At 46.7% G+C, this 19,918-nt stretch overlaps 8 protein-coding genes across 8 annotated transcripts; 3 read left to right on the top strand and 5 right to left on the bottom strand.

Annotated features, from left to right (window-relative positions):
* Positions 1-454: 454 nt before the first annotated feature.
* On the bottom strand, positions 455-2,937 carry L199_003505 (uncharacterized protein; the record flags this gene model as incomplete). The annotated part of the gene is made up of 8 exons (XM_064889235.1): positions 455-661; positions 718-738; positions 854-882; positions 940-1,060; positions 1,117-1,175; positions 1,238-1,291; positions 1,376-2,780; positions 2,842-2,937. The coding sequence occupies 8 exons, from the start codon at positions 2,935-2,937 to the stop codon at positions 455-457; spliced, it is 1,992 nt and encodes a 663-aa protein (XP_064745307.1).
* Positions 2,938-4,274: 1,337 nt separating this feature from the next.
* On the bottom strand, positions 4,275-6,650 carry L199_003504 (uncharacterized protein; the record flags this gene model as incomplete). The annotated part of the gene is made up of 13 exons (XM_064889234.1): positions 4,275-4,309; positions 4,370-4,384; positions 4,443-4,628; positions 4,688-4,710; positions 4,777-4,917; positions 4,983-5,161; positions 5,245-5,441; positions 5,498-5,706; positions 5,757-5,817; positions 5,890-6,028; positions 6,103-6,216; positions 6,284-6,391; positions 6,447-6,650. 13 exons carry the CDS (start codon positions 6,648-6,650, stop codon positions 4,275-4,277), a joined length of 1,611 nt encoding a protein of 536 aa, XP_064745306.1.
* Positions 6,651-7,070: 420 nt separating this feature from the next.
* Positions 7,071-8,649, top strand: L199_003503 (uncharacterized protein; the record flags this gene model as incomplete). Its single annotated transcript, XM_064889233.1, has 6 exons — positions 7,071-7,141; positions 7,191-7,269; positions 7,320-7,336; positions 7,394-7,653; positions 7,705-8,425; positions 8,478-8,649. The coding sequence occupies 6 exons, from the start codon at positions 7,071-7,073 to the stop codon at positions 8,647-8,649; spliced, it is 1,320 nt and encodes a 439-aa protein (XP_064745305.1).
* A 379-nt stretch (positions 8,650-9,028) lies between these two features.
* L199_003502 (uncharacterized protein) lies at positions 9,029-9,558 on the bottom strand (the record flags this gene model as incomplete). The annotated part of the gene is made up of 4 exons (XM_064889232.1): positions 9,029-9,070; positions 9,149-9,256; positions 9,317-9,397; positions 9,454-9,558. The coding sequence occupies 4 exons, from the start codon at positions 9,556-9,558 to the stop codon at positions 9,029-9,031; spliced, it is 336 nt and encodes a 111-aa protein (XP_064745304.1).
* Positions 9,559-9,873: 315 nt separating this feature from the next.
* On the bottom strand, positions 9,874-10,721 carry L199_003501 (ribosomal protein L22; the record flags this gene model as incomplete). The annotated part of the gene is made up of 5 exons (XM_064889231.1): positions 9,874-10,009; positions 10,068-10,233; positions 10,297-10,425; positions 10,505-10,576; positions 10,661-10,721. 5 exons carry the CDS (start codon positions 10,719-10,721, stop codon positions 9,874-9,876), a joined length of 564 nt encoding a protein of 187 aa, XP_064745303.1.
* Positions 10,722-11,398: 677 nt separating this feature from the next.
* On the top strand, positions 11,399-12,549 carry L199_003500 (uncharacterized protein; the record flags this gene model as incomplete). The annotated part of the gene is made up of 5 exons (XM_064889230.1): positions 11,399-11,459; positions 11,523-11,669; positions 11,736-12,117; positions 12,175-12,355; positions 12,418-12,549. The coding sequence occupies 5 exons, from the start codon at positions 11,399-11,401 to the stop codon at positions 12,547-12,549; spliced, it is 903 nt and encodes a 300-aa protein (XP_064745302.1).
* A 469-nt stretch (positions 12,550-13,018) lies between these two features.
* L199_003499 (uncharacterized protein) lies at positions 13,019-14,512 on the bottom strand (the record flags this gene model as incomplete). Its single annotated transcript, XM_064889229.1, has 2 exons — positions 13,019-14,427; positions 14,476-14,512. 2 exons carry the CDS (start codon positions 14,510-14,512, stop codon positions 13,019-13,021), a joined length of 1,446 nt encoding a protein of 481 aa, XP_064745301.1.
* Positions 14,513-15,773: 1,261 nt separating this feature from the next.
* L199_003498 (uncharacterized protein) lies at positions 15,774-19,906 on the top strand (the record flags this gene model as incomplete). Its single annotated transcript, XM_064889228.1, has 6 exons — positions 15,774-15,851; positions 15,910-16,003; positions 16,066-16,480; positions 16,532-16,557; positions 16,616-16,801; positions 16,851-19,906. 6 exons carry the CDS (start codon positions 15,774-15,776, stop codon positions 19,904-19,906), a joined length of 3,855 nt encoding a protein of 1,284 aa, XP_064745300.1.
* Positions 19,907-19,918: the final 12 nt, after the last annotated feature.

Genomic DNA, 19,918 nt, shown 5'->3' with positions numbered 1-19,918 from the left:
CCATTCTGACGAAATATGATGGGATACAAATGCAGTGCAATATCATCTGTGTAAAGGTACAATCCCTATACATAAAGGCAATCCAATTTCGTCCTTCGAGGAAAGGAAAGAACCTAGATGTCTCGATAGTAGGTCTAAATGGAAAGTATAGAGGACGCGTTTGAGATTGTATTATGCCAAACACATCCACACATACAAACCTCCTTTTTGATTGTGTGTCTGGTGTGTGCTTTCTAATCGATCGTTCCTGGCGCTACCAGTGTATGAACTACTTGTGAATTCAACAACAACACATTGTGTGATGATCCTGCGATAGTCCATATAGACAGGTCTGAGTGAATTGCATCCGAACGGTGAGGGGATAATACTGTAACATTTATACAACTGAGAAAGAACACCACGAAGAATCATATTTAATCTACTCCTCGTTCCTACCTCTAAAATACATTACTTTTTAAGCAGGAGGATTAGGTCCACTAGTGCTAGCACTGGCGGGTTTACCGTCCTCTTTCTCAGACTCAGCAACATCCATAACTTCATCTTCCTGTTTACTAGACGCAGTCTTCTCGATACTGGCCGAAGCGAGGCTGACTCGAGGTGAATGTCTGAGATTGGCTGGGTTCGTCTTTCTTAATGGTCGTTGAAGACGTCTTCGAGCGACCTATACATGGTGTATGAGCAATGATGACCATATGAGATCGACCGTCGATAACTCACCATCACGGGAACAGATGATTTCTGTACCAGGTAGTGCGAAGTCGAACCCAACAGGATACTGCGGATATTAGCCTTGATCTCGTTCGGTCCCGACTCACCCTTGCAGTTTACCCAAACCTCGAGATCCAACAATTACCATCGTGGGTTCAAGGAAGTCAATAAGATCTGATGAAGCACATTTGTCAGCTCGGTCATCACCAGTGCGTAACTACAATAGCTCACCGAGCAACATATGTCTTGCGTTCTTAGCATGCACGAACTGACATGTCACCGTGATATTCAGTCGAGTCCGCTGCAATAATCCGGTGACTTGTTTGACCAGAAGTAACGCAGTCGTTTGTCGCTGAATCAAGCGAGCGTCAGTGAGAGATCACTATCGGGACCTTCTCGGCAGCTTACCTCCTTCTGCACACGTAGTTTTTGAGCTCGATCCGAATTTGACCATGCTTTTGGGTCAACTGGAAAGGCCAAATCGTTAGTATCAGATCAACGAGAACCATTTTCATCATGAACCACACACCTTTACTCTCATCTTCCTTCACCGAAATCATAAATAGCTCATCCCCATCTCTCGCTACCGTCCCAATAGCCCATTCGACGGCATACCTACTCTCCTCACTCAAATCGCTCAAAACTACATATCTTCTTAAACGCTTACCACTGGCTTCCAAAGCTCCATCCGGATCACCATGAGTGAGCGTGATCGTACATCTATCTCTGGCAAAGCTAGGTCGGGAAGTGACCAGCTCGATCCCTGATCTGAGCGATTTTCGTCTTTTCGGTTGGTGCAGTGAAGAAGTTTGGAATAGTGATTGAGGGGGTACGACAACGTTGGGTCCTTCACCCAATGGGTCTTGTTCTACTTCTTCACCGAAGAAATCCAATTGATCGTCATCCCTTGGTGATATCGAAGGTACTTCAGGATCATTGATATCTTGCTTATCACCTTCTTCACCCGTTGCTGATCTACCACCTAACCCAGCTGCATCACCTTCAAAGAAGACGGCATTGGCTTCGGTGTTCTTCTCGGTCTCTTCATCGAAAATTACTTCTCCATCTTCATCAATGATATCAGCATAGTCGTCGTCGCTTCCGGATTGCGATTCAGAATCAGATTGAGATGACGCCGAGTCCGATGCACTATCGTCATCTACATATGCTGAGGCTTGAGGTCGGTATTTCCTCGGTGCACCGCTGACTGATTCGGCTTCAGTCTCAGGTTCTACCTCGGATTCCGCACCGTAATTATCCTTCTTCAACGCTTTTACTTCAGGACTCTTTTCTCTCTCTCGTGCTTGTTCTCTCGATTTTCTAGCTCGGAAGAATGGCGAAGGTGCTCTCGGTCCCCGAGACGATCCTCCACCGACAGGTTTGGATGGTTGGAGGAAAGATGCCTTGGGTGTGGAAGTGGTACTCGTAGGAGCGGTATCTGTCCCAGTCTCTTCGGGAATTCTTGAAGGAGTTGCCAAGCCAATAGATGCTGCTTTCAGTCCTAATGCGGCGAAAGCTCCGCTTGATCGCTTGTTGAGATCGGTTGCTGAACTACTTGGGGATATTTGACCGGGTCTTCCTCGGTCGATGGCACCGAGGATCAGGTTGGAAGCCTGATTATCGAGAGTTAGTGGAATGGGAGTCGAGATAGGGGTGGTGGAAGGGGGATAAGTTTTATTAGGGGCAGGTACAGTCAGCTCATGTTCTTTCTCTTTCTCTTTTTTCTTCTCTGTATCCTTGATCCTAACACCTTTCGACCTCCTGGATCTCCTTCTACCTCTCTCTTCCTCCAATGAAGCAGACTCAACCCCTTTACCGTTCTTAGGAGATATGTCAATAGACAAAGTCTTCTTTATCCTACTTGACAGACTCCATCTTTTGTGAGGAACGATGATTGGGGATTGTTTTGAATTAGGATATTCTGATCCTTCTTCAGAAGGAGCAAGATCTGAAAAACTACTCTCCGGAGAAGGTCTTTGATAGGTGGAAGAGGAAGCTCTGCCTTCGACAACAGCAGCGAGAGGGGGAGTGGATAAGGGTGATTTGACAGAATCACGTTGATTTTCGCTTACCTGTAAGATAGAAAAACTTAGTGAGGGTGGCGACGGGTATGATCAAAAGAAAGTGACTTACCTCGTCTCTACTCGCAGCTCCGCTCAGAGCTTTGAGACGGGACACGGGGTTGGACAGAGAGACGGGCAGGGAGTACGATCGATTGAGGGGTGCCATTTGGATTGTGATTTAATAGAGTGAAGTCGAGATGCGATCAGGAGAGCATTGGGGGAGGTGAAGGTATTGGAGATGAAAGGAAGATTGCCGAGGCGTGAACAAAGCCAGAAAGGTGGTATGAGAAGCGAACAAACGTCGGTTGGTCAGCACGAGGTTACTCTTGGCGTTTGAAAATGGACCAGATTGTTTGATCATGATGATGAAGAGTACGATGAACGAGATGAGAAGGATGAACGTTCATGAGCATCTGTGAGAATCGCCCAGTCCTTGTCCTTTGTGAAAAATTAACGGTTGATAGGGAGTTGTAAAGCACAGGCAACGATCACAAGTGAATCCAAAGGACCCCATCAAACACATCACACGAAAGAGAGATAAGGTATTGAAGAATGACGACGTTTGTCCCAGTGATGGTGATGGTGATGGTGATGATAAGACAGCCACAATGCACAAGCATCCCACTCCCATGCCCATCTCATCCTCAACGATAACACAACCAAGACTGATCCAGCACTGGTATCACTGTACTAGGCTATCCTTTGAACATCGTAGAAATCGAGGTCCAGACAATCAAACACTTCAAACATCAACTCACCATAATTAGCAGCTTTGTGTATATCATTATTCGTTTTCTACACCAATCGAAAGCACGTCCACGAGTGTCAGTTTGACCGTTCTACAAGGACCCTCCCACCTCCTGAACGACAACACTCCTTTCAGACCCAAGACATACCGATAGTGCATAACGGGCCGATCTTTCCGATATTCCCAACTCTTTCAGTTGCTCGACCAGGTCCGCCTTGGGTGCTGGAGATGTTGACATTGTCGAAATGTGTGTGTAAATAAGCTATGATACAGATAACAATGATAACAGCAAGCAATGATGGTCGGAGAAAGAGAACGAAGCAAACGTAGTTCACGAGTATTGATGATGTAGATGATGTTGATTTGCCGCTTGAACCCGTATGAGGAGAGCGAGTCTCGAACAGACCAAGTAAGCTCTGTTCCTGCCGTCATGCTAGTTGGATGATTTCCTGAAATGGTGCTCCGTTGCGTATTGGCTTATTTCCTTCCCTCCACTCCGAAGAACCTAAGCCCAAGAGGACAAAGCATCCGGTCAGCTCATCTCTTACATCAATTCCAACACACCCTTTGCATGTAGTCAGCATATGCGCGGCACTGCAACAGATGGCCGCTGAGCCACTGCTGATCTTCGACAAAAGTACCATAACAAATCACCACCATTTACTATGCCATCGGTATATACAAAGAATTTTGGTATGACAGCATCATCCTGCGTTTGCCAAGAGAATAGGATAATGAGATGATATCACTATGCATCAGTTCAATCGATGTTCTCTCGCAGCAATGCCTTCTTAGTCATGGCCGTTGGATGTATGATGATCTAATCTCTGCCACCCTTTCATCCCGAAACCGACCAAGACAGCAGCTATCAACGTACCATTGTCAGTCAACTGATCCTCTATGACACCAATCTTTGGACTTACCCAGCGCTATATATCCTGCATTGCACCACTGAGCAGCTCTTAAACCATCTACCAGCCCATATAACTTCTGTTCTTCTATCGGATTGGCGTGAGAAGATAGAGTTGACTTCTCAACGCTTGTCTGAACTAGAGTTGATATAGCCAAGCCTAGGGCGAAGCCTAATCTGCAACTTGTCTGGAATAAAGCTACAACCAATATAAATTGTTATCCAGGTCAAAACCACAATGTTACTAAACAAGCTCACCTGATGCGACACTCTGATCCTCACTAAAGTGTAAGAAGATATAGAAAATATCAGTAAACTGGTCAAGTGCTGGGAACATAATTACTCACGGAGAAACAGTCTGAGATATGATGGTTGATCCAGCAGCTATAGTTGCATCCGTCCCATAGGCAATGACCAGCAGAGCCCATAGATCTCCTTTCCAATATTCCCAATCGAGACCACGAACGGCGAAGATCACCGGACTAGCTCTATATTGGCCTTGCCCTCAGCTTTCTGATATCTCATCGTTGTGCACTGATAATAATCAACTCACATCGATATCATACATCCTAGAGTCATCAATAATCTGGGAGAGATGTGAGAAATTGTCAGAGCTACTACCAGCGCCGCGATGTTACCGCTAAAGAAAGTGATGCTCAATCGAAGACCAGCTTGGAAGGGCGATAGGTCGAGTACATCGAAATACAGGTACGACGCAAAGACGAAGAAGCTCTATTATATGGGTGGAACGGTTTGTATCAGGTCTTCATTTTCTTGTGAGATTTACTGAAATGTGAGGAAAATTATCGACTTACATCTGTCATTGCCCATGTACACGCCGAAGCGATATAGATAACCACCAGGTTCCTATTGTTCATGGATAGAAGTGAAAGGGGAATCAGGGGTGGTGGATTCTTATCATCTGGGGTTCTGGCCCATCTCGAAAGCTGTCTTTGACGCCATGCGAAGCTTGTGAAGAGCAATAGAGAGGCGACGAGAAGGGCAGGAAGGTCTACCGGATGTGTTCCTCTGATTAGCACATAATTATGAACGATGAACCCGACTTACAAGGTGTCTTCCAACCTCTTTCTTCCGTCTCGGATAAAGTGAAAGTCAAGAGTAGAAGGAAAATGGAGCTTCCAATTGTGGAAGCACCCAGCCAGTCTACTGCCTTGTCTGTGGTCAAAGGTGGATCCATTGGGATGATCATAAATCCGATCGCGAGTGGGTAGATAGTAAGAACACCAATTAGAAGGAAACATGGTCTCCATGTCCATCTGCAGCACATTTCAGCTCCATTGATTCGAACGACTGGCAGTACACTCACTTTGTCCATTCGATCAACACACCAGCAACGAGTTCTCCTCCCGCAGCTCCAGCAGCACCACCTGTCGATGAGGTGTCAGCCATTATATGAATCTTTCGTCGAGATTGTGAGGAAAGGAGATTCCGTGACGTACCACAAGTGATAGCAGCAAAAGCCAATGTCCTCGATTTTCCAGCAGGATACAAGGACCCTATTATACCCGCCGAAGCAGGTAAGACTATCGCACTGGCTATACCAGCTAGTGCTCGAAAGACATTGAGACTTGAGAGGTTCTGTAACTTATCAATCAGCTCAATGAGGATTGAGATTCACGTGTGCTCTGGAACTGGCAATGATCATGTCTCACGGGCATGAACGTTGAAATGATATTGGTCAACATCAACCCCAAACAGCCTATTAGATATCCCCTCTTCCTCCCAAAAACATCACAACACCTTCCTGCAATAAGTTGGAAACAGCCCTAAAAACCCACGCAAGTTCTGGTCAGTATTTTTGAAGATAAGAATCCGAAAATCAGCTGAACTCACCCAGGTCAACATCATTGATGCAGATACCCACTGGACTTCACCAGGGGTAAGATCGAACTCAACTCCAATCACTGGTAAGGCAAAAGCCGTTTCTAATATACTTGCAGACTAAAGATGTAGAAATCTAGCTCATTCCCGGCAGTCTGAAATATCTTCAGCTCACGGTCAAACCCCATATGAAAACTTGGCCCGTTCCTAAGATGAAGAGCTTGGTATTGCTCAATCGGGGTGGACTGTCGAGATGGACAGGTGAAGATGACTTGTTCGATCTGCCAGATCCATTTTCCAGTGAAGTCGCATTGTCTAGTTGATCTTTACTGGAATCATGGGTGTCCTTCGTCTCTTGTATTGGCTGAATCTCGTCCATCTCAATCCAAGAGTCAGTAAGAATATATAATCAGTTTCTGGTTTCGATTGTTAGCAGACAACATATAGCTTTTCTCTCTTGATCAACCTCGTTGATTCAGATGTTAGTGATCTATCGACTTTTCACTGTCCTCCTTGTAGACTCCTTTGTCTGTTCCAAGATCTTAGTCTGGTATGTACAAACAAGCAAAAGCCTCTTTGTACCCCCTTTTATACCCTAACGATGCGATGGCCGGGATTAAAAAGGCCACTTCGTTTGGTTGGGTAACTTGGGGGTGATCGGTTATGTCCACTCCGGTAACTACAGTGCTCACGATGACTCGTCATACTCAATTCAGTCGACACCTGGACATCTGTCTACCTTCGACACCATCATACATACAGACAATACTCGCTATACCCCACATCCACAGCTCTCACCATGTCATCCAAAATGGGTGTGACTACCCTCGTAGTAGGGATGTTCCTCACGGGATGTGCCAACAGTCTATTGTGAGTAGACTACACCGTTTCCCTCACTGATTACTGATCGATTGGTTAGATCAAAATACCAAGATATGGAATGTGTAGAGAACTGTGGTCCTGATGCACCTGGACCTCGACTCGACTTCGAGCAACCTGTGAGTCTACTTCATACCAAAAATCAGATCAGAGCTGACGATTCATCAAGGTATGGCAAACGTTAAAGTAGGTTCCGCCATGCCAAATTCAGTTAGTTGATGTTGGCCGCTAACAGATTTTCAGTATGTTTGCTGGAGAATTCCTTTGTTTTATCCCTCTCTTGCTGTCATATCATAATCGAGCGAATAAAGTGATAGCACCCCCTCAAGCATCCATGTTCACTCGTATCTTAGCAAGACTTCCGCTTGGACAAAGATCAGGACATTACGAGACTTTGGATGAAGAAGATGATGAGAATCAACCGCTTTTAGCTTCAGTGTCGGAAGACAAGCTGTTGACAGGATGGAGGGTATGTTGGATGTGGTTCCCTGCGTTCTTTGACAGTGAGCATCTCCTCCGAACTCGCATGTGAGAACGAGCTGACAAAAGTGCAGTTTGCGGTACCACTCTCATGAACGTCGGTCTCATCCTCACCCCCGTATCGATTTACCAAATGTCACGAGGTGCACTCGTACTTTGGGTTGGGGTTCTATCTGTCATCTTTCTTCGACGTCATCTATGGCTGTATCAATGGACAGCGCTAGTCATCGTCACATTAGGTGTATGTCTCGTCGGTCTATCTGGAAGCCTAGTCAAGAAACAACTGTCCGACCCTATTGATCTCTTGATTACTCTCGCCGAAAGACCAGATGACGATCCAGCTCGTGTCGCTCTGGGAGTGTTGCTCATCCTCTTCGCCCAAATCTTTACCGCAAGTCAATACGTGGTAGAAGAGAAGATCATGTCTCACTATAAAGTCGAACCGCTCGCTGCTGTCACTCTCGAAGGGTTCTTCGGTCTATCTACTACTCTGATCGGTATGCCCCTCTTACATATCTTCTTCCGGAGGACGTCACCATATTTCGATATTCCTAGAGGATGGCATCAGATCATATCTAATCCAACGGTATACGGTTCGTGCTTCGCTATCATGTTCAGCATTGGTGCATTCAACTTCTTCGGATTGAGTGTAACTCATCGGGTCAGTGCGACTACGAGAAGTACTGTCGATACCTGTAGAACCCTTGGTATATGGGTTGTCAGTCTCGGTTTGGGTTGGGAGAAGTTGGTTTGGCCATTCACACTCTTACAAGTCGGAGGATTTGCCATGCTGGTGTGAGTCTATTTATGAATGGGATGTAGTTGTTGTTGCTGACAATCCTGCTAGCTACGGTACATTCGTGTTCAATGGTCTGGTCAAACCGATCATCTTCCCTCCTCCGCCCAGTATTCACTTACCCCACGAACCTGAGTTGGAAGAGACTAGTGATGTTCCTGCAGCTGGTGCTCAGACTAGAGCAGGGTACGATGTAGTCCCGGATGAAGAACGTGGAAGGTGATCCATTCCTCTTTCTAGTTACTGACACATTCAAGTAAACAGTCTAAACAAAGCATTTGATTCAAGATTTATAGCTTCGTAGTGATGTATGTACAAATGATGCATCTGATTTCAACTTGTCTGTCTTGTTGGCATTGCGATTTTGTCATTTACGATGATACATCAGCTGCACGAGTTATACGCCCAGATGGTCACTGTCAGTTGAATGGTGAAAAAGGTATCTGGGAATTAAAGTCTAGATAGAAGTCAACGATTACACTCGCATCGTATCTTTGCTTGAGGACCCATAGGATATATCGAGTGAATTGATATGATACATGGCACATGCTTGATGGTCAATTTACAACAACGGCTTGATGGTTTTACACAGAGAACATGTTCTATTCCACTGACTGATCCTGTTGTCTCTTCGCAGCGAGACTCTGCGATTGAGGGATTTACTACTTTTCGTAAGCACCCATTCATCCACTTGAAAGAACAGTGAAGTTAAAACGACGCACCTGCTGATATGTACCACTACTCGTACTGAACAATCTATCCGCTTCAGTCACTTCCAACTTCTTCTTATTGACATTGGTAGGAGGAGGTTTAAGGTAGTTATCAAATCCCTATTATCACTTTATGTCAGCACTCTACAATAAGTTAAGTCGGAGTAAAGGAGTACACACCTTTATTATGTTACCTCCAGATGCAGCTGTCTCATCTAAATAACTTCCCTCAAACGCGTAAATAGAATGCTCCAAGTTTGCCTATATCCTTAAAAGTCAGCGAGAGTATTGATACCCATTGAAGGAACGTGCTTTACCAGATTGGTATCGATAGCTCGTTTCTTCTTCTGAGCAGCTTCTAGTTCTTGCAATGCCGCAGCCTGCGCCTGCTTGGCATCGGCAGGTGGACCGGACTGACTCATGCTGCTTAGTTGAGGGTAAGTTATGAAAGACAGCAACAAGAATAAACATTCAACATACAACGTTCCAATGTTGCAAATGGACGTGTACTCATATTCTCGACACAGTCAAACTGAGCTTACGTAACATCGGGAAAGGCAATCATCTCTTAACCCAATATGTCAATCCTGTGAGACAAGCAAGCATAGCTACAGAATGCAATCCTGACAAGTCTCGCGAAGATCCAGAAATCATGCAGCAAGTATGGATCCATCATACATAGCACGTCGTGTGCTGTCATCTACCAAAAACTAACGAAAGAACCCTTTCCCTCCTTCCTAAGCTTCGATGGCGGCAACGGTCTTTCCCTTCTTGGAGCTGGAGGTGACGTCGAGGTCCTTGGCTCGGGGGACTTCGGATGAAGGGGTGGAAAGGATGATCTCGATGTGACATGGGTGACCTTGGTATGGGTTGCTACGAAAGGTCATTAGCATTTATGGCATGCCTCACAGCTCATTCGAAGTAGACTTACATTCTACCGTGAGCTCTGTAGGTTCTTCGTCGGGTCTTAGGAGCTTGTTGGACAACGATGTTCTTGATGATCAAATCCTCAACTTCGAGATCCTTGGCATCGGCGTTGGATTCGGCGTTTTTGAGGAGACGGAGGATGAATTGAACAGACTTCTCGGGCCATCGTCCTACACACCATACAAATTAGCATGAATCCCTCCCTCCATTCCGAATCATGCTTCCAAACCCACCCTTGGTAGTCTTGAATTGCTTAGCTTGGGAAGCTCGACCAATACCACCGGCGAAACGTCTGAAGGGGATGATTTGTTTGTGGTCTTGAACATCGGCAAGGTAGGTGTAGGCTTTCTTAAGGTTCATACCTATTACCAATGAAATCGATATCAGCGCCTTCCTTCCCTCTACATCCTGTCCTGTCCATTTACAAGGAATATGACCCACCTGAAAGAGCAGCGGCGACCTCTCGCATGTTCTTGAAGTGAGTTCGGACATACTCTCCTCGAGCCTTGGCGACTGCAATAACAACAAATTCCAATCAGTCCTACTATCCCGACATTTCATTTCTACTAATACATATCCAACCAAAATCCTACGTACACTTCTCAGGGTTGCCGGCGACGACGTGGGCAGAGGCGTATCGAACCTGTTGATGTTGCATTGAATATTGGTGCAGATAAGGGATGAGGGATAGTCGAATTTGAGGTGAGCAAGGAAAGAATCAAAATTTCATCAGCACGGATTCTCTATCATGATAATCCTCCCTTTCCACATTTTCGTCTTCTGTTGTTGCTTGAGAATGTGTACTGACCATTGTTATTGATGTATGGGCTTTAGCCTTTTTTTGATGGACAAAGAGGAAGTAACGACAAGAGTTGTTTTTGAGAATGTCGAATTGTGCGAATGGTGGTGAGCCAGTCAGCTTCCAACACTGAGTGAGTGAGTGAATGGTGGTGGTGAGCACTAGTGGCATCAAATCCGTGAATTTGCACCAAAATATGGAGAATCCCATACAGAATTACGAACGGAGTTTCTCGGTGTTTTGGCCACACATTGTGGCACTCATCTGCTTCCGCTGATTTCTTAGCTCGCTGATAATTCTTATACCACCCACGCGACTCTGGTAATGTGAGCCTGATAACACAGAGTCTACGGATGGTCGGAAGAGGATGCTTGAAAAAGTCAAAGAGCGCAAGAAATATCATTTCGACAATCACTCGTATACCAGTAACACTCTGTAAACCTTGTCATCGATCCCAGCCACCGTAGCAAGATCTACGTATCACCTCAGCGTGTGCTAGACAATCTCAACATCTACTCGTCCGACCTCCGAATACCATGAAAGGTTCAAGTGGATCTGCTTTGAAAGCTCTTCGAGCAAGTGTGGTTGTTCGAACAGGTGGGTTGTCCCAGAAGCCCTTGTCCATATTGAGTAATCACTGATCAGCTTGAATCTCTACAGCCACTCGACCTCTCTCAACTTCGAGTACCATCAACCAAGCAGAAGGATCCACTCGAGGGCAGGTGTACCCCGGCGAATCAGCCGAGCAGGCATGGAAGAGGAATCTGAACGAAGCTAGAGAATGGCGTCGGAGAAGGGATGCTCAGCGTGAGCGGTAGTGGGACCTGGACCAGCGTAGAGACGTCATGCTGACAGATCGTTAACAACTCATAGGTAATTCACTACCTCTATTCATACCACAATCTGCCAATCCACCACCCCGTCCCCGCTCACCAACCCAAGCAACATTATCCACTCTCCTTGCATCCGGCGCAGCACTTGGTCACTCTCACAGTCTCACTTCTACAGCCTACACACCCTACATCTACGGTAAACGAGCTGGTTTATCAATCATAGATCTCGATCAGACGTTGCCTATCCTGAGACGTACAGCAGCATTGGTTAGGGATGTGGTGAAAGCAGATGGCATAGTATTGATTGTCGGAACGAGGGATGGTCACAAGAAGATGATACATCGTGCAAAGGAGAGGCTGGAAGATAATGGATATGCAGTAAATGATTGGATGCCGGGTGTATTGACAAATTCAGAGACATTGTAAGTAGTTCTTCCGCTTTGTAATTCGTTAGAGAAGGTCACTGACCCCTCTTTCAGCTTTGGTATCGAACCCATGCTCAACAAATCGTATAAACCCGATCTCGTCATTTTCCTAAACCCTTCAGAGAACACCGCCGCTATACGAGAATGTACTGCTCGTCATATCCCTACAGTCGGTATCGTCGATACAGATACCGATCCTAGGATAGTAACGTATCCCATCCCTGCTAACATGGAGGTGAGTTCGATGTATCATCTGAGGGCGTGATCGATGTGGTTCTTGCTAATATCTGGGAATAGTCCATGCGAACGGCCGAACTTGTTGTGGGAACACTGAGTATAGCGGGACAGGAAGGAAGGAGGTTACGTTTGAAGGAAGCAGAGAGGAGGGCGAGTGAGCAGAAGGGCAGAGCGAGAAGGGATAGAAGGTAGTCACTAGCATGCATGAACATATCGGCTCAACGCTGGACCATGTAGATAAATTTGGGATGGTCTGAATGCTTCTCTTCTTCTCAAGCTAGGCGACTAGGAATATCAGTGAGCAAAAGAACACCCAACGAAAACATCGTTGCAATCGAATGTTCATTAAAAGGATTGCAAATATCATTCCGCTGCGATTCATGAAACCATTGCCATCACTACTGACTCTGCTACTGTTCGTTCTGTAAATTACATATTATAGGGTTGCATTGTTATATGAGGGGACTCATACTGTATGATTTATCAAAGAAGGAACATATTATTATAAAATTGTAACGTACACGATCGAAATATTTTAGTGTAGCTCTGTATTATAGAGATTTGTAAAATTATAACAGTAAGATGTATTGGTCAGACTATTGAGTGTACGTGAATGAACCCCAACTTCTACTTATTCTACCGTTTCTAAGCAGATCCATCTCTATACCTCGATCAGACTCGCCAATGTCGTATCGTGTACTCCCTCGACGAGCTTCCTCAGCACCTCCCCAAATGCTTTCTCCATCCGTTTGACTTCTTCTTTCACCGCGACTGACCCCTCCTTCCACACCGTGACCAACCTCAACCCACCTTCATGACTGATCAAGCACACGTTAAAAGGCGGTGCATAAGGCGAAGCTTCTTGACCCCATATCAGATCTTCCGCTCTTTTGGGCAGTTTCGTTACACCCAAATTGGAGAAACTGAAACTCTCGTTGAAGGGGGTCTCAGAGTATGCCTGAGTCAAAAAGAAATCTTCCCATTTGGTCGCACGACGAGGATCTTCGTGCGGTGGATCAAATTCACCATCTGGTACCCAAGCTAACATGCCCATATCCATTCTACCGTATTTGATCGATTGAGGATCGATAAGATTGTCTGATACTTTCTTAGCGATTGTCCAAAACTTGTCATCCCCTTTTAAGGGAATATCCACTTTGTGCGAACTGACATAATTACCAGTACACAGAGGATGACCCAATGCCGGATCTCTCTCTGATCGAGGAGTAGAGCCACGTATGATGAACGGAGTGAGGGTATGTCGGTAGACGGACCATACACCAACCATGTAGATGGCCTTGAGCAGACCATGTAAAGTTTTGATACCGTGTTCCTTGGAGACGATCTTGAGCTTGCTAAGCAAGTCGAGGGGAATTGCGATGATAGATTGACCAGCTGGTAAACCGATGGGACCCTGTCGGATACTTATCGATGGCCAAGTAGGTGATTTTTTAAAGTAGGATTGTATGAAGTTTGGTAGTTTCGGTAATAGCAGTTTGTCAAATACGATTGGAAGGAAATACCCTAATGAAGGCTTCATATCTATGGTTTCTTCTACTCTGGGTATACTGGAGAGCTTCTCATACGGTAACGAGGATATATCATCGGCCAAAAGACAATCGAGAAGGGCGATAAGGCCTCGACCATCATTATAGATATGATCAATCGCCAATGTCAGATATGCTCTGGAATGAGCAGGATGGGTATGTAGTCGGACTTGCCAACTGGGACCAGAGTAGAAATCTTGCTTCTTAGCTAATACATCGGGCTCTTTGCAGAATACCTCTCCCAGTTCTTCTTTCGAATCGGAAAGAGGTGTGTAGGTCGTATGAAATAGGATTTCAGAAGGTGGCCATACTTCCTCTCGACTCTGAAAGTATGGTTTGGTAGTTCGTGGACCTTCGACACTGGCGTACAGTAATGGGAAATGCTGTTGAAGCTCGGTGATCCGTTGCTCGAGGAATGAGGTTGAGGGAAGATCCGAAGAATTAGGATATGCGACCACAACTACGACGACGGCTGGGAATGTCGAATTGCGCCTACAAACGCTGTATCGCTCGTGCAGCGATACTGAATACCGATCAGCTCAAGGCATACTCCATGTCAGTCAATACTTACGGTATCTCTTTTCTACAATATCAGTATCAGCAGACATGGTTCGGCTCGAGTAATGCTTGTTTGAGATAACGTACAGCTGTATAAGTCATAGATAGACGAAGACGCAAATGGACAATCGTGTTGACGTATGCTTAACTTATCAAGCTCTCTCCGTTTGGACACCGACCACCAAGCACAGAGGGTGCCTGACTTGTTGTCTCGGCCCGACAGCACGCACATGTACAGGCTGAAGACGCAAAGCAATGCCACACTGTCAAGGGATCTACTACCGTATACTCGTATCATTCAGGTCATGAGAGAGAGAGAGAGAGAGCGATAAGGGAAGGAGGAAACAAGGGTTAAATGGCCACCATGCACCTTGTCACCCATGCTCATGAGATGGGATGTCTGAGAACATACGCTTTAGAACTGAATCTCCTCTCAAAGTCAAGAGATACAAGGCTTCGCGATGATACAGCATCAAAGAGGTAACGAGACTGTATGTATATTCTAGATTGAGCACTAAATACGCTTGATAAGCTTGCAAACAGAAGCAGTGTTTTTGGATTGCTCAAACGACCTTTGAAAGCCAGCAGACCGCGGAGAGGGAACATCGATCATCATGGCGGTCAACGTACAACGGCCTGGAGCTTCGTTGTTCATGTAGTATGAAGAAATGTGTGTCCAGGTAGGCACGAGCACTCCTTTGTTCTCGAGACTATCTATACACGACAAGAGCAGGTTTTTAGCTGCATGGCGCTCGACTGGTCAATTGAACAACAATCCCAAGCGAATCCTTGTGATGAGTTGCCTCCTGATATGCATCTCGCTCGAGGCTATGCTTATGCTCTACTTATAACTGTTACAGTCGCTATATCATGAGAAAGGAAATGGATTGAGGTGGAGAGTTGAACAAGTAATGATGCCGGATGATTGCGCCGATCAAAGGTTGTTATGGAGGTGTATGTTGTTGGTGGTTGTTTTTGTTCACCACCTTTAGCCCCATTCTTCATCCCTGAGCATTACAACATTGCAACATATATTTTCTGTCTGTCCATAATCGTCAATCATACACATCTTTCAGTATAGTTATTCAGCCCAAAACGACAGATCATCAAGCTACACGACGTTATTTCATGAATCAGCACAACACGCGATATACAAACGGATAGATTTCACTTTGAACGGTTGATATTACATTACGACATCTTTTCTGTGCTGAACACCGCTCTCAACATCCATTACAACCATCTCTCCCGCTTCCCAATACTCGCTTCGACACTTCGATCAAGGTGGACCTCTGAACGTTGAATCTCACAATGGCAGCGCCTCGGCGTGCGGGAGGCCAGAACAATTACAGCTACACTGCTAATGCCGCAAACAACAAGCAGGCTCAGGTGGGCGATATCCCTTCAAGGCATCAGTTCACCCTCGCTGACTTATGTCATCGTATAGCTCACCAATGCATATCAGGAACTTGCGAAAGAGCTGGGCACAGACAAACTCAAGGTGGTAGGAGGATACACGCTGGGACGTGTCATCGGTGAAGGTGAGTACCGGTCTTTACTCAGTGGGTTGGTTTCGCACACCATACACTGACGTTCAATCAAGGTACATATGGTTCTGTTCACATCGCTACTCATCGTCTGACGGGCACTCGATGTGCGATCAAAAAGATCCCCAAATCCTTCACCCCTCATCTCACCCGAGAGATCCACCATCACAGGCGATTACATCATCCGTCTGTCGTACATCTGCACGAGATCATCGCTACAGAATCGCACATATGGCTGGTCACCGAGCTATGTAGTGGAGGAGAGCTGTTTGATTATCTGGTAGAGAGAGGAAGAATGCTAGAGGGAGAAGCCAGGAAGTTGTTTGGAGAGTTAGCTGTAGCTGTTGGGTGGATGCACCGTCAAGGGGTAGTACACAGAGATTTAAAGTTGGAGAATGTACTTTTGGATGGGGAACTACGGATAAAACTAGGCGATCTTGGGTTTGTCAGAGAATGGCAAAGGGGAAGACTGTGAGTGGTGATGAAGTCTGGTGATGAGGGATCTCACTGACCTGCATGTAGAATGGAGACTTTCTGTGGGACCACTGGTGAGCTATAGTTCACTTGAACATCAATATGAATTATACTGATCGATCACTCATACAGGCTACGCAAGTCCAGAAATGCTGGCTGGGAGGAAATACCTGGGAGTGGAGACAGATATCTGGTCGATGGGGATCATTCTATACACATTGCTGTGTGGGGGACTTCCTTTCGACGACGATGATGAGGGGGTGATGAAAGAATTGATCCTGAAGGGGGAGTATGAGGAACCAGAATGGCTGAGCGAAGGTGAGCATACCATACATGATCGATACATCTCCGCTAACTCCTCTCGCAGAGGCCCGATCACTCATCCGAGGGATGCTGCAGCAGGACCCCTCGCAACGTCTCACTATTGAAGGCATCTTCAATCACCCATGGTTCAAGATGACCATCGTTGATCGTATACAAGGTCATGCTGGTGACTCCCATTCCATCCCGCCTTCACCTCTTCCCATAAGCCCCGGCTCAGGGGACGAGTTCTTCGCCGAACCCTTCATCAAGAACGGATCTTCATCCCGTCTCACCCCTCACATGTCCCAGCCATCTCCACTATCCTTACACACTCCTACGGTCCCTCATGTCGAGTCTGAGCCCTCCGAAACTTCTGCTGCCGATAGCGAAGCTGGCACTGGAACCACTCCCCCCACCACGGCCGAAGAAGACGACGGAGAAGATGCTGAACCACCGGTACACCGTGTGAACAGCAGCGAATTCAGCGCAACCGAGAAAGCCCTCGAATTGCTTCATCCCAACAGTAGTCAGTCGACTATCAGGAGACCTGGGTCAGCTTCACCAAAGAGCGGATCATATGTCAAAAATAGAGTTGCCATGAAAACACACCTGGAAGGGCAAAAGGAGGAAGATGAAGATAACGAGGGTGATGATGTAGCGGCCAGTCTACCTAATCTCGATGATCACTCACTTCACTTGCCTGTCGCTCAGCACTCACGTACTCCTTCGCGAACTAAACGACGTTCGGTATCTTCGACTATGTCTATGGAACGTCGTCATTCTCATCACAGCATGTCTGGCCAGTGGCAGAGGTATCATCCTGAAGATTACCTCGCCAAGCTTAACGAGGAACGACCACCACCATTCACCACTCCTTCGGAAAAATTCCTACTCAACCAGCTGAATGACATGGGTATGGATACCGGTCAACTCAGACATTCCGTTGAAAGCGACGCGTGCGATTCCAGTGCTGCGTTGTGGTGGATCTTACGAGCCAAGCAGGCCGAACGAGGTGAGACGGACGATGTGATTGTTGCGCGAGAAGCTACAGCTGCGAAGAAGAGGGAGAAGGCAGCTGCTTATGCCAGAGAAGAAAGGCGAAAAGCCAGAGAAGCGGCCAAGGAGCAGGCTAGCGTCGCACCTGACTCCCTCGAAAATCGCTCACCAGCTGTCACCTTCAAGGAAGAAACAGCATCTATACCGGTAACACCGTCATTCACCATTATGGATTTAGGTGCACCCATCACTGGATCAAGTCAGCCCATCTTTGCCTCTCCTGATAATCTCCCTATCTCTTCATCATCTTCTGCTATTGAAGCACTGAACGCTACAAACTTACCGCCTTTTGAACTCAAACCCTCTCCTGGAACGCTCGCTCCGCATTCTCAACCTCCCAACACTCCTCCTCATGAGACTCCTCGAGATCTGCTATCAACGCCTGAAGCTTCACCTGCTCGCGGTGGTGACGAAGAACGCGGCGGAAAGAGACGCTCACCTTCCATGTCTATGCTCCAAAGAGCAACTTCAGCCTGGGTAGGCAGCAAGAAGACTGAGGAGAAAGACCGAGTACAAGGGGACATCGATTCACCTGCTTCATATAAAGACGAGAAGCAAAGCACCTCCCCATCGAAACTCCACAAACCCCCTCCCAAGCCCAAGTCACTTCCTAGGTCCGATGTGGAACATGAATCGTTGCTACGACCATCTCCTGCACCCACTCCTCCCCTTATAAATACACCTCTCTCCACTCCTCAACGAGAACGGCCTGCACCATCTCAGCGCATCGGTGCAGCGGTAGACCTGACGGAAGACCTCCCTACATCTTCCTCTGTTGGATCCATCACAGCTGATCAACTCGTGGCTGGCCCTTCAAAGAATGTCAAAGGATCCAAACGAGACAGTCTGTGGACTACGTTCCGTCATCTGTTCAACGAGGACAAGCGTAGGAGGAAAAGGGATATACCTGGTTCCCCATTAGCAGCGGAAGTGAAAGCTGCACCTTCAGTCGTACTCAGTCGTGGAGCCAACGCACGTGCCCCGCATATCAATAGAACACCTTTGGCTCTTCCGGGATCAAGACGTACTTCACTCGATGGTCGACCTGCTATGCACTCTCGCCGGTCTAGCAGTGTCAACTCGAGGCGATCCTCCTTTGATGGGCATAACCTGCATGATCCTAGCGAGTTGAGTGGTCTCCATAGAAGGACTAGTCAGCGAAGTCATGGTAGCCAAACTCCCACTTCGGATCGCGAATACATCGACTTCCCCTCTAGGCCAGGCTCATCGCACTCGTTGCAGCGAGGCAATAGTCGAAGATCATCGATGTCGGTACGCTCCCCCTCGCTCATATCGGATAACGCCTCTGGCCGTTTCAAAAATGGTGCACCGGCTTCACCTTTACACAATTACCGTCGAAGAGCTCCTGGTGGAAGTGACTCATCACGAGTACGACATTATCGAGTCATTCCTGACAATCAATCTTTACGTCCTTCATCGGTAGCATCCAGCGTCAAATCCAATGCATCGAGTAGAGCATCTTCAGCAGAGGGAAGAAGGGATAAGGGTGCGGGAGATGATATGGATGATAGCGGACGTGATGATGCCTCTTCATCACGCTCACAGCGCCGGCGAAGGGAAAGCAAAAGCTCGCTTGCTCATCAGATTCATCGTACCAGATCGCCACTTTCTGCTCAGGCTAAAAAGGGACCTATTCGCGATGTTTTCCAGAAGAAGCAAGATGACGATTGGATATCAGAAGAGGAAGAAGAGTATGCATGTGGACTCGGTCAGATCGGTAGTAGTCGTACTGCTGGAAGTTCCAATACGATGTGGATCAACGGTACGAGAGCATCCGCTTTCGCTACGAATGTGAACACTTCGATGAAAGTATCTACACCTTCAACCAAACGACGTGAAAGAGGTAGAAGAACGAGTTTGGAGGAAAAGCAGGAAAATGAAAAGGGGAAGAACAAGGAACCTACAGGATTAGGTATAGGTTTGGAGAGCATAAGTGGTGGTGGTGGAGGCGGTGGAGGCGGTGGGAGTAGAGCGAGAAGAGGTTTACCACCTGGAAGATCGGCTGCGCCTGTCATTGAAGAAGAGGAAGAGGATGAGGAGTAATCACTATCTTTG

This window comes from Kwoniella botswanensis, chromosome 1 (genome assembly GCF_036426115.1).
Source record: "Kwoniella botswanensis chromosome 1, complete sequence".
NCBI lineage: Eukaryota > Fungi > Basidiomycota > Tremellomycetes > Tremellales > Cryptococcaceae > Kwoniella > Kwoniella botswanensis.
This window is presented reverse-complemented; position numbering and strand designations above follow the sequence as displayed.